Consider the following 14,120-nt stretch of genomic DNA (forward strand, 5'->3'; position numbering starts at 1 on the left):
AATAGAGGTTATAAATAGAGTTAAATATTTTGCCTGTTATGTTACTAGAAATAAGCTTTTGCCACAGTCCTACCCTCCACACAGTATCAAAGGCTTTCTTGAAATCTACAAATGTACAGAATAAACGCTTTCCAGAGAGTAAATAAAGTTGAATCAAACAGTATAAACTTAATATATTATCAAGTGTGGAGTGACCTTTCCTAAATCCCCCTTGGCATTTTGAAAGTAATTCTATTTCTTGTGCATGCAAACTTGTCTAGTCTGTTATTTAGTATAGCTGTAAATACTTTACCTAAACATGATACCAGTGTAATACCTCGATACGAGTCTGGATCTTTAAGAGCTCCCTTATTCTTATAAATGGAATTAATTATTCCCATTGACCAGATTTCGGGTATGATCCCTGTGTCGAATACAAAATTGAACAATTTCACGTAAAGAGGTAAACATACAGACATGAAATTTTTAATAAACTCGTTTCTTATTCCATCATATCCAGCGGCTTTGTTATTTTTTAAATTTTTAATGACTTTGATAATTTCTTCCTCGGTAATAGGCCCATTTAAAATTTCGTCGAACTCATTTAACTCTAGATTAGGTAATTGAAACTCTTCCTCTTCAATTGCCACACTTTCGTTAAGCTTCTTAAAATGTGCATACATTACTTCTAGTGAAATTGGACTTTCCTTTTTTTGTTTCGGAGAAAATCTATTTAAAACTTTCCAAAATTCTTTCGGGTTATTTTTTCTGTCTTCAACTGATAATTTTGAAAACATTTGTTTATTTCTTCTTTGTATTCATTACTTGCTCTTTTCAATGACTTCTTATTATTTATACTTTTCTGTTTATTATATTTATATTTTGCAGAGTGAAATTGTTTTCTTTTCAGCTTACATGATTTATTAAACCATGGTTTATTCCTATTTTTGGTCCCATGAGTTTTTTTAAATCGGATTATTATTAGCAAAGGTTCCAAAAGAATCCTTAGCTGCCTGCGAGTAAAAATTTGTTAAACTAGTTATAACTCTGTTTATATCATTAATATCTTTTTTGAAGGATTCTATTTCATTACACAAATCAAGAACTTTTTCCTCGTTCTTTCTTACATTTTCGATGAATTTGTGTTTATCCTTTTCAATCCATTTTATTGACTTCCTTTTATGTGAACTTTTTTCTTTTTCTATAGTAGTGACCTCTGTTGTGAGTTTGACATGAATGCGGTTATATACATCTGAGAATAATGCATCAAAAGGAATAATCTCATACTCTTCAATATGCTTTACCTTAAAAAGATTTGACGAGACAATAAAATAGTCAATTAAACTGTTGTCTTTCGTAGTAGCCTTACCTATACCCTTATCCGATCCAGTCCTACCCCCTGTAATATACAAATTATTTCTCTTACAAAACTCTGCTAATTTATAACCCTGAGTGTTTGGACGCATTTTATCTTCTGAACATCTTTTTAGCGGAATCTTTAATGAAACTAAATTTTGGTAATCAGATAAAAAATCGGTTATTTCATCGTTTAAATTTTCGTCTAAAACCTCTACCAAATTTTCATCTGGAACGACAAAATCCAAAAGGGTTCCAGTTCTGGCATTAAAATCACCAATTAATGAACACAACTGTTCATCATCCCTAAGTGTTACCATCTCCCTTTCTATTTCATCAAAAGCATCTTTTGATGCATATCTGCTATTTTCTGGTGGTATATAAACACATCCGATAGACATGTTTGATTGGTTTGAAATATTTTTAGTTGCATCCATTGAACAAATTCACAGTCGGTTTTCATGAACTTGATATTTCTTTCTATTAATTTACTATATATGACCGAGACGCCACCAGATTTTTTCTTGAATTTTTTTCTACATTTTGAAAAAGAAAGATACCCATCGGGCAAAGCCGGATAGAATATCAAATTCATCAATTTTTGATTCAATACATACCAGAATATCGTATTTTTGAATAGTTTCAATGAATTCGGGAATAATCAATTTAAATTCTAAGCCACACACATTAATACAAGACAATTTTAGCCCCCCAGGTTCATAGTTTAAAAGTTCAGAAGTAACCTTAACTCTTGTAGCGGCGTTGTCCTACACATATTCGTTTTCCGGCTTCATTGTTCGTATCGGGGGATTGTGTACGCGTTCGTTTAAACGGTCTAGGTGGTATTGGAGGACTTGCACCACTTTGCTGTTGATTGTTTTTCAATAGTGGTGTGGATAGTTGTCTCATTGGCAATCATACCACATATCCTTAGTTGTATAAAGATGATTCAAAGCATGCCATCACTACTATACTCATTAATAATATTTTTATTTGCAAATTACACCCATATGGGTCAAGCAAAAACAAAACATATACCACAGTATTAAGGGCACACGCTACAGTTTTGGTCCCACGGTGAATTTTTGACGAAAATTTGCATTTAAGCTATTTTTTTACCTTGTCAATTTAAATATGTAAAAAAAATGTACCTTCATGTGCTACTTTTTGAGATTAATGGGATCGACATTTTAGTCATTTACCGGCCAAATTTCGATTTCTTGGAAATTTCTATTTTTTGAACAGACATACCTAACTTTTTTGTTTCAAAAGATAAACACAAACGAATTTTCGTAAAATCATTTGGAATCTCCTCTTTACTTAAGTATGCTCTTTTCTTTCGAAATAATTAAAATTTTCATCAAATTTTCATGATTCTAGGAAAAAAACGGCATTTTTTGCTGTATATGTCTCTAATTTAAAAAAAAATCATCGGTGATTTGTTCATTAAAATTGCTACAAATAATCTTCATACATAATCAAGTCTAATGCCATTTTTAAAAAGAGGGGTCAATGTACTTGTTTTCAAGCTAATGGTTAAACTATGATCAGTCGAAAAATGCATCTTTTCCCAATATGTCACAGTTTGACGTCGCAAAAATAACATTTTACGTTAGCAACGTCATTACCTCCCCTGTAACTGTATCGTATGCCCTTCCACAACAGTAAAGAGCAGTCTAAACATAAAAAAAACATAGTTATCATGAGACGGAAAGAAGACGTAGACACTCTTTGCGAATGGATTAAGGCTGTTAGGTAGCACTCTACAGTTAGGTGTGTAGTTTCGCATTTTGGCCCCTGTGGATTTTTCAAATATGAGAGCTAGTGTGCAATAAAATTCATTTTTGGATAGCTGATGATTAATATAGCCTTCAAAGTGGGTTTATAGGAACATCTAGATTGTGTAATGCATGTATTATGGGCTGTTTTCTGTATGACAGTCCGTATTTTCATATCCATACCAGACATCGGTCCGGCAATTATTGCATTGATTTTTTTCTAACTTTTTGTCGCACGAACTTTGTGATTAAATTTTACGAAAAAATGAGGCGAAAGACACCCAATTTTTATTTCATCATTTGGTAGATTAATGTCAACAGTTTCAGAAAAGTTATCACTCATAGGCATTGAAATTCTTGTTTAAACCAAATTTTGGGGGAATATGTGACATTTTCATGCCCCTTTTTGCAATATTTTATGATAGATAAATGCAGAATGTTGCCATGGATACACAAAAAAGGAATTATTTCTAACCATTTTAACTTTTGAAAATTAAATCTATGGAAGATACTGATTACATACATATGCACATGTATGACACAAACAGTTGGCTTAATGTATTAGAAAGCCAGGAATAGAAGATGATAAAACATTTTGTGATTCAATTTTAATTGTATTTTCTAACTGTGGAGTCCTACCTTAGGAAGTTGATACAAATCAGAATTTAAAAAACTGAATGGGTCAATCAATACACATGCTTCATCAATCTTTAAAGACCCAAATGTTGCAAAACACCTGTCCTACCTCCATGACAAATATGTTGTTGTCCCCGCAGATAAAGCCTCAAACAACATCGTTTTTTGTGTAAATCATAAACTGCTTGATAAGTGAAGTAGGTATTAACAATTCACTTGGAAACTCAACATATAACCCAACGACATTTCCAAGGAGGAAATCCTGGATAATCATAAGTCTGTTCTATTTTCCTTTGGAATTCCAACCAAAGATGAAGAACTGGATCTTCCTTCACTGTATTGGATACCTAAACTACATAAGTGTCCTTACACACAACATTATATTGCTGGATCATCCAAGTGATCCACGAAACCTCTTTCTAAATTATTGACATCAATTTTATCAGATACCAAAGCCGGGCTTCAAAGTTATTGTGAAACTACATTTTCTAGAGGTGGCGGGAATTAGATGTGGATACTAAAAAATTCCAAAAATATTTTAGAGTACATACAATCTATAATTACTCTTTTATCTTGCAATAGTATTAAAACATTTGACTTCTCTACACTTTACACAAGTATTCCCCATTCAAAACTAAAAGACTTGAAATAGTTACTCCTGCTTTGTTTCATAAAAAAGAATGGCCAACGTAGATACAAGTATTTTGTCTTCTGGAGGGATAAATCGTACTCTGTAAAAAAACATCACTCTGATTAAAAAAAAAATTCTCTGAAAATGACATAATCAATTATGCTTGATCTCTTGATTGACAACATATTTGTTACGTTTGGAGGACATGTTTTTCAACAAACAATCGGCATTTCCATGGGAACCAACTGTGCCCCTCTTCTTGTCGACTTTTTTCTTCATTCATATGAGGCCAACTTCATACGGGTGCTTCTATGGAATAATGAAAAGAAGCTAGCATTATCCTTTAACTTCGATTCCCGCTACATAGTTGATGTCCACTCACTTAATAATTCAAAGTTTGGTGACTCGGTTGAACACATCTATCCCATCTATTTTGAGATAAAGGACGGTGTGTTTTTGTTAACGACCTTGACTACCCATGAGGGTATTGCACGGTCGGATGATAAAGCATACAACAGCTACAGTTAAATCTGCCTCATATCTTGACTTGCATCTAGAAATTGACAACGTGGGATGATTTCAGCTTCCCAATTGTGAACTTTTCATTTCTATGTAGCAACATTCCAGCAGCGCCTGCATATGGGTATATATTCCAGGACTTGTATTTCCTATCATGATCTTCTTCACAGAGAGCTACTGCTTACAAGGAAGCTGTTAAACCAAGAGTTCCATGTGGTGAAGTTGAAGTCATCCCTTTATAAATTTTACAGACGCCATCACGAGTTGGTTGACCGTTATGGAATGTCTGTTTCACAGATGACACGGATAAGTTCTAATTGTCGTAATCACTATCCCATCCCCTTTTCCCCCGAATGTGATCTACCAAATTAGACTTATCACCGGGTTTCTACTTACATGAACAACACGACGGGTGCTCATGTGGAGCAGGATCTGCTTACCCTCCCGGAGGTAATCATTGCGTTGTCAGTTTATTTTCGACTTACGAGTTTGAATGTCCTTTTGTTATCTTTCGCCTCTCTTTAATGATTACGTAACTTTTGGTGGACATGAACCTCATTTTCGCAACTCTAACGATTGCTTTATAAAGTCACCAACTGCTGTCAAAAGTTCAGATTCAGGATTTAAAAGTTGATTTACATGCAGCTTGAAATGTGGTTAAAAATTTGTATAACCAGGTTTTATATTATCGATTTTTAAAATTAATGGATCTCTTATAGTTGAGTTCAGTTTACAAAAAATGGAATTCAGCATCAAGTTTTTTACAAAATTTACATTTCTATATCTTCCCATTTCGCTATATTTTGTTATATGGTTTATCATAACTTTCAAAATCTGCAACATCAAATCCTGTCTCTTTAAATATATTTATAGCAAAACCATACCAACTATGAATATTGCGGAGGCTTCTTTTAACAGAGTGTTAATATCATGGGAGTGAAATCTACAGAAATATCATAAACTGGCTGTGATCAAATAAATGAAGCCATATAAAATCTTCCCAGTTCTGTTTTGGCTGAAGTATAACAAGCAGTTTTTTTCAGACCCGTGGGACAGATTTACAGTTTTGTTATGAATTATATCACAGTAAAATTTATATGGAGCAGCAAAGCTTCGTTGGATCAATCTTAGGATAATGCATCGGGTTTTAATAAAACAAAAAAAAAAATCAAAAAGGTTAAAATCTTTAGGATTTAAAAAAAATAATTCTACCAAAATTATCTAAATTTTCTTTTTTTTATTTGTTTGTTTGTTGTGTGTTTGTTCTTTGTCTATTTAAAAAAAAATTGTAGCGTGGGTGTATTCAGTAAACAACATCCCAATAATCTGGGAATAGTATACTAATATATTATGTTCCAGTAATAATCCCTGAGTCCGAATTAATATGTGATTGATAGTGGTACAGTACCATTTGTGGTGCGTACTTGTGTCGCCTTCCACGAACGTCATACTTGTAAACAGGTAAAGAGAATTGAATACTTCCGAACATACGGAAATTTAGTCTAAGTTATACAAATTTATTTTTCGAATGTTTTAAAGTATTTTGTCACGTTCAAAGTTTTTTACGTATGCAATAATCCCTCTATTCCGTAATATCTGTAAAAATATTCCTTTTCTCTCAAAAATAAGCTTTGCATCTGAATTTCTTTAGATTTATTGTGACATTATAATTAACTATAAATAACAACATTTCCTTTTTCAATCAATTTGTTCATATTCAATAAAATCTAAACATTTCTCTCGAAGATAGTTAGTTAACTATTTCCTATGCCGCTTTTAAACATTGCGCATGACGTCACGTCTATTAAGTCATGCATGGGGCATTCCCAATACTCAATATACATCGGGTCAGTGAAGCATTATGTGTTTGTATTTTGTTATGGACGTACAGTTAACATCATATATTGAAAGATGAAGTTATTTCGTTTCAGATTTATAATTTTAGGACTATTATTATGTATATTCCATGTTTGGTGTCGGACTTGTGGAACATTTTTCACAGATCCTGCTTCAAGTACATACTTAGCAAATATTGTGATAGAGGGGATAGTAACTCAAAAGTTGCCCAATGGGCCGGATTTTTACAGAGTGGTGGTGAAAGTGACTAAAGTTAGAAAAGGGGACAATCTTTTACCAAAAGGAAAAAGAACAAGAAATTTAGTAATTGGAGATTTCAGTAATACTGTGAATTATGAAAACTGTATACCAAATATCACACGTGGAACTGGACAAAAATATTTCTTCTTTTTAACTAATTCTACTCGTGATTATTTTGTTAATTCAGCATTCCCAGTTTTAGTTACCAAAAAATCTTCAAGGGCTGTACGAAAATCAGCATGCAGAAAATGTGGTAGGTAAAATTGCAGACGAATTTATTTTTATGAGATATGCCGGTTTAATTTTCTTCCTGGTTTAGAATGCAAGTATCTAAACAACTGAAATATTTAAATTCGTTGAACAATTTAACACAATTTAACACATTGTATGTATTTGAATATTGTCTTAACTTTGTCAGGTAAAAAAAAAGGTTTGTCGACAAATTTAAAAACTTGATAATGGAATTTGATAGATTTAAAAATACGTTTAATGCATTTGACTTCTCAATTAATTTAAAGTGTTAACACAAGATAACCCTATTTTAAAGTAAATAATAATTTTTAATTGTTAACAGGATTTGTAAAACACTATAAGTAATAATTTCATTGTGTACATGTATAGCTATACATGTCCACAATGAAATTATTTGTCCAAGAATGTAATGAAATGTTAGAGGCAAATTTGCAATGAATGATTAAACTAGGAGATTACACACATCTGATTTGGTGAAGGATGAAATTCTATTTCATTTTCTATGTTACCAGAAATATACATGTAGATAAATTCTAAAATCAATATAAAACTGCCAGAATTTTTTTATTTATTCTCTTTAGAATATAAAATATGATTGCACATCAAACAAATTACCTATTACCTGTGTCTTGTGACCTCTGTTGAGAAAATAATTGATATACAAGTAGCTTGTGTTGAATAATTGATCATTAAAAATCCCTAATGAGTAGTATTAGATAATTGATCATCGATAAATGTATGGCATGCATTTCCTATACTTACATTTATATACAAGATCATGAATGGGGAATTAAAATGCAAGGAATAACTCCTACAATTAACATAAAGATTTATACATTAAGGGAGATAGAAATACACGATTTCTTGGGGTATACAAGTACACCAATAAGGACATTTTGGAGAAGAAGTTGAAAAACTGATCCATTAGTTCTTTTGAATTATAAAATATGTTTAAACTAAAGAGGACATCTAAAATTCAACGCACAGTTTTAAACAATAGACATGTATGTAAACCAAAGCTCGGTTTAGATCAACATATTAAAATTATTAGGATAATTTACAACATTAATCTTATACAAAAAAATGTCAATTAATTTGTGGTTACTATCAAACAGAATGTAAGAAAAGTGACTGTCTATTCAATAGCCCCTCAAGCTTCTTTTGTGTCTATGCTGTTACTTTGTAAATTAGCTAAGTGATTGCATAGCATTGCATCTGACTTTTCAAGGAGAATAAAAGGATAATTGTGTACCTCTCCTTACCCTAGGGAAAAAATAAATATTTGAATGCAGAGGTGGTTTGGGGCCCCCTTTTTCAGTATCCTCGATCATCATCTGGAATGTTTTATGTCCAATTAAGGGGCAGAGGTACAATACTGCTTGCAGTCCAAATATAAGATATAGAGTTAGTCTATTGAGGGAATGGAAAACTAAATATTGATAAGTGATTTACAGGATTTTTTAGAAATAACATTTCTGTCAATATATAATTTAGTTGATGCTTCATCAGCTTCTAGATGAGGGGCGTAAAGGGGGGGATCTGCACGGAAGAACGCGAAATAAAATTGCCATTTCACTATGAACGAACAATTAAAAATTTCTTGCACTTTAATCTTTTTACCGATTTCACGAAACACAGTGAATAACAAACCTTTTTCACGGCTGCACGTGAAATAAAAATGGCAAAACACGTTGCACGAAAATAACCCTTTACCACCCTCCTAGATACATGCAGGAAAAAAGTATATACTGGTATATATATTTCTAATAAAGGAGGATTGCATATTGAATGAGAATTAAATATGAATGAAGATTTTTTTTATTTTGTAAATATGTAAATTTCGGTACACTGTACAAACATTAATTCATCCCTTTAAAGTCCTTGAACTTATTTACAAGTGTTTGTTTCTTAAAAAAGGTACTTGAAGGTAAATCAAGGATTGGTTGTTTAAAGCTTAACTTTATCTCATTAGTCACTCCTTATAGAAACTGTGTGGGCATAGTAAAAAATTATCCCAGGACCTCGCAAGAAGAAAAGCCAGGGATTTTGAAAATACATCCTAATTTATTGGTAAAATCAGAGTCAGAGACATATTGTAAAATCAAATGCATTTTCAGTAAGGTTCTTAAAATCCATCAAACCATTTAATAATCATGAGACAAATGTAATATAGGTTTAAAAGTGGACCTCTGATGATATGCATTTTATTTGATAACAGATCATTTGAAGTGCATTCAATTTAATGGTTCATTCATTAACAAACAAAAATTTAAATTTTACAATATGAAGGCCAAAAGTATATAAATATTTATGTTGAGTTCCTGAGGCTTTCTTGAGGTTACCTTTGCCTGAGTGTATGTCATTGTGTTGTGCATGCTTTAGCCGAAATTTTGATCGTCCTTTTACCAGTCCGTTTGCCATAGCATTGCTGAAGTTCTTAAGACTTCTTTTGCCAGTGTTTGCCATATCGAAATGTAAAGGAGTAGGTCCAGTAAGACCCCTTTTTGGCCCCAAAATATAGCAGTTTTACAAAAATGTTTAAATGTAAACTTTAAGTTATTTATTGGTAAGAAGAATGCTTCTGCTACATAAATATGGGCTGTTTTTGACAATACAATGCACATATATCGGGTACTAGCATCCTTTAGTCAGGCTAAATTACTGAAATCTTCACAATTTTAGCATTTTAGTTAAATTTTAGACGGTTTCCGTCTAAAATGAAAGTGGCCGCATTTGTGTTCATTCATAATATTGAAATGTAAGTTGTATTTGATGATACTACATAACATATATAAAGGTTGAGGATGAACACGGATGCGGCCACTTTCATTTTTGACAAAAACCATCTGAAAAGTGATATTTTTGGCATATTTGATATATTTTTCATATTTAAGCTTGAATCGGAGCGTTTTTAATGACTAAATCAGTTATAATCATTCACAAAAACTAATAGAATCAACTTAAGTAGACACTTTAGTGTTCAAAAAGTGTCCAAAATCCTTCGTCATATGAACCTGAAATTTGATGCCAAAATCGGCTCTTACCGGACCTACTCCTTTATACAAAAATATATATGAACTGGTTTATACATTTTGTTATAAAAGACCTCAGCCTTTTGCCAGTGATATTTAGGCCTAGGTCTATTGGTTTTTATGTTTTCTAACATTTCATATTTTGGCATTCCAAATTTTCAGTGTTAAGCATAAATGTTCTTGATAAAAGATGGCTATGGTAATTTCAGAAATGTGTCATGCATATTGAAATCAGTATCCAAAATTTCCAAAATATATTATATATATATTTCTGCCATAAAACATGAACAAAAACGAATTCTAGAGGGTTAAACGACAATTATATCTTAAAAGTTTTCTAGAGGGTTAAATACTCAATTATACCTTAACAAAAATATATTCTAGCTACCATGTAAGACTCACTTATATAGAGGGTTAAATACGCAATTATAAGTTAAATGGAAAAACCCTGAATGAATATGGGATATGGCATGACAGATTGTATTATATATTTTGTTATTATATATCAAGTATACATGAATTTAAATTTTATTTTTGTAATAACACTGATCATGGGGCATCAAAATGCTGATAATTTAAATGCATATATAGATATATTGTCATTTAAAACTGCATTTGCAACCATCTCTCTTACTATATATGTTGCCAGTTAAAACTGCATTCAGAGTTCTCGAAATCTTTTTTTGCCTGGTGGTCCTTGAAGAAAATATGCAGGTCCTCACTATCATTTCTATTGCAAATTACCAAAATTGTGTTGGTCCTTCCCAAAAATGTGGTGGTCAAATCCCTAGGACCACCACTTATCAAGAACTCTGTGCATTTGCATAGGACTCTCTTTCTGTGACCAGTCAAAACTGCATTTGCAACCATCTCTTTCTAGATATTGTTGCCAGTTAAAACTGCATTTGCAACCATCTCTCTTTCTAGATATGTTGCCAGTTAAAACTGCATTTGCATAGGGCTCTCCTTCTGTGACCAGTCAAAACTGCATTTGCAACCAGCTCTCTTTCTGTTTCCAATAAAACTGCATTTGCATTTGCATAGGGCTCTCTTTCTGTGACATTTAAGTCAAAACTGCATTTGCAACCAGCTCTTTCTGTTACCAATAAAACTACATTTGCAACCAGATCTCTTTCTTTTGCCTGTTAAAAACTACATTAGCAACCATAAAATTTTAGATTAACCGTCAGTGGCTACTTTTCAAATAGTCTGTACTCTCATTTCTTAAATATACATTAAATGTAGTCAGTTCTGGAATTTTTGCACCTATTTTAGATTGATTTATTGTTGTTTTCTTAACACCCAGTGGAATTTAGTACATGTACATGTATCTCATGCATTATTCACAATGAGATAACTATATTTAAAATCTTTTTTAAAGGATTGCCTTCTCTCACAGAACCTTCCCCTGGATTGATAAAAAAATATAAAGTTTGCAAATAGGTACACTAGCTGAGTGCAGGTATCTGAATCCCATCTGAATTATTGAACCTTCTAACAGGTAAAAAGTTTTATGCTCTTGGTCTATAGGGGTGACTGACCTATGATATCATCCTGAGGATTATCTTCCATTTAATTATTTTGAAAGAATATTTGTATACTAAAATTGAACTCATTGAAAATTTTATCTCAAGTTTTAACTAGCTGATTGACTTTTAAACTTGTGGGAAATTGAAGATTAAAAGTTTTAAGTACATTGTACATACATTGTACCTCCAGTCTGAAGTAAGGTGAATTTTAGTGAAATAACTGATGCAATAAAGATGTTTTTGTTTAAAGTTCGATTTTTATTTTATATTTTAAACCAATGATTTTTAGAGGCTAAAATGAATTTCTGAGGATTTTAAGTTTTGTGACTTTTGGAGTGTACATGTAGCTTATGCTTTGTAAAATTTGCTAGTAATTTATTTGATCCTATAATCTCCATGATCTCATGAACAATAATTTACCATTGTGTTCCCTAGAGGGTTGATTCATGGTCAGGTACCCCATGATGCATTAATTGCTGCCCTAATCCTTTACCATTTGAAATTCCCTATTACTCTATGTAAGCCGATCTTTCAAAAATTATATAATAAAAATGATAATTATCACCTTACTTTCATTAACCACCCTCCCTTCCTTCAAAAAAAATTCTGAGATAAATGCAGTTTACTGCAGTTTACATCTTTTGCAAAATAAAAGAAATGAACGATCAGTTGAACAAATTACCTCTCTTATATAGATAGTAACTATGTTAACAACTTTTAAAAGAAAAGAAGTTGTAAGATTTTCATTTGTGATACATGTCCAATTGTTTCCTCAAATTGTTATGGAAATATATCTATGCATGCAATAATTCAAATGTAACTCTTTTCAAATTAGCACATTTATCAGTAATAATGTAAATAAAATTGGTCCCTCTGCTCACCAGAAATTATGCAACAACTAATCTGCTGGAAAATGCTCTCATCAAAAGATCAATATTTCAGAATATTTTATTTTACCAATTATTTAATTTCATCTTTAGAGAAAAGGTTGTATTACTTTCATTTGATTACTGATGATTTATGGTTATTTTATGTTACTTAGGCTTTTGTTTGATTTCATTAAAGTTTAATGATTTGTCCGATATAATTCCTCCCACGCTCATTTATTTCTCATAATAAAGCTTTTCTAAAGAAATGAGCCCAATAATACCCTTAAATTAAATAAAACAACCGATCAATTCAACTTTACCTGTAATTAATCGGTTACGAGAAATCGAAGCTTGTAACATGAATGTGTGGTTAAAATGTCGATATTGAGGGATAATTATCAATGTATTGAATCACATACATTCACATTTCTTCTCCTATGCTATGAATTACTTGTCATTTACTCCTACTATAATTAATCTAATTAGATGACAATTTGGAAACATTGCTTTGAACCAAATAGTGTGGGCCCACTGTATGCATGACCAAATGACAGAAAATTTGCACATATTTAAACATTTGGGTCATGTGAAAAGTTTTTGAAGTCTTTTATCTTCCTTTCTGAAGGCCAATTCAGGTTTTGTAATAGAATGTGAGTGGGCAAACCTTTTTTAGCATTTTTAGGATATTTTTTTTTAACTCCCTTTAAAATTGAACTTTCGATTCATTGTAATGTTTTGAATGTTATCAGCAAGGAATCTATTGATTGATATTCTCAAGAAAACATTCTGGTAAAAAGTTATAATGAAAACAAATCATAAAAACACAGTAATCTTATAATGTTATCATATATCTCTCAATAAAACAAATGATGAGAACAGCAGTTTATGATATAGAAGTCTTAGTGTCAAATTAGTTTAATGTTGCTATCCAAGCAAATTCCTTACCTACCAACTTCCAACTTATTTTTCTACAGTGGCTCACTGTATATGTCACAGGATAGATGGATAGACCTTTTGGAAAATTTAACATTCCTAGAGCTATCACAAGTCTGAAAATAATTCTTGCTTAAATCATTTCATGGCTGGAAGGACCATGCATAAATGATTAATTTAGTCATAAGATTCTTAAAGAAATAAGGGGGCCAGGACTATATTTTATTTGCCTTAATCTTTTATCAATACTAAGGGGTTCGTATCAGGAATGTTAATTTCCCATGGAAATAGAAACAGCTAATGTTGATGGTTGTCTTACAATAGTAAATAAATGGAAATGAAAAAAGTCGTATTATTTCCATTAAATCAATGTTGTGATATAACAAATGCATGCCAGAATTCAATGCATGGACATAAAATACCATGGTATAGACACAGCCAAAATCGATCTTTTTCCTCTACAGTTGTAACCATATAGAATATGTTTAATAATACTCTTGTCACAGAAA

General features: G+C 31.7%; 1 protein-coding gene across 2 annotated transcripts in view; it reads left to right on the plus strand.

Annotated features, from left to right (window-relative positions):
• The first annotated feature begins 6,722 nt into the window (after positions 1 to 6,722).
• Positions 6,723 to 14,120, plus strand: part of LOC127707661 (pro-neuregulin-1, membrane-bound isoform-like) — a 59,778-nt gene continuing 52,380 nt past the window's right edge. For both annotated transcript variants that reach the window (XM_052212310.1, XM_052212311.1), the window contains exon 1: positions 6,723 to 7,249. In XM_052212310.1, the coding sequence (XP_052068270.1) occupies positions 6,811 to 7,249 (439 nt within the window). In that variant the 5' untranslated portion in view covers positions 6,723 to 6,810. The remainder of the gene's footprint in view (positions 7,250 to 14,120) is intronic.

Source organism: Mytilus californianus, unplaced genomic scaffold (assembly GCF_021869535.1).
Source record: "Mytilus californianus isolate M0D057914Y unplaced genomic scaffold, xbMytCali1.0.p SCAF_7, whole genome shotgun sequence".
Lineage (NCBI taxonomy): Eukaryota > Metazoa > Mollusca > Bivalvia > Mytilida > Mytilidae > Mytilus > Mytilus californianus.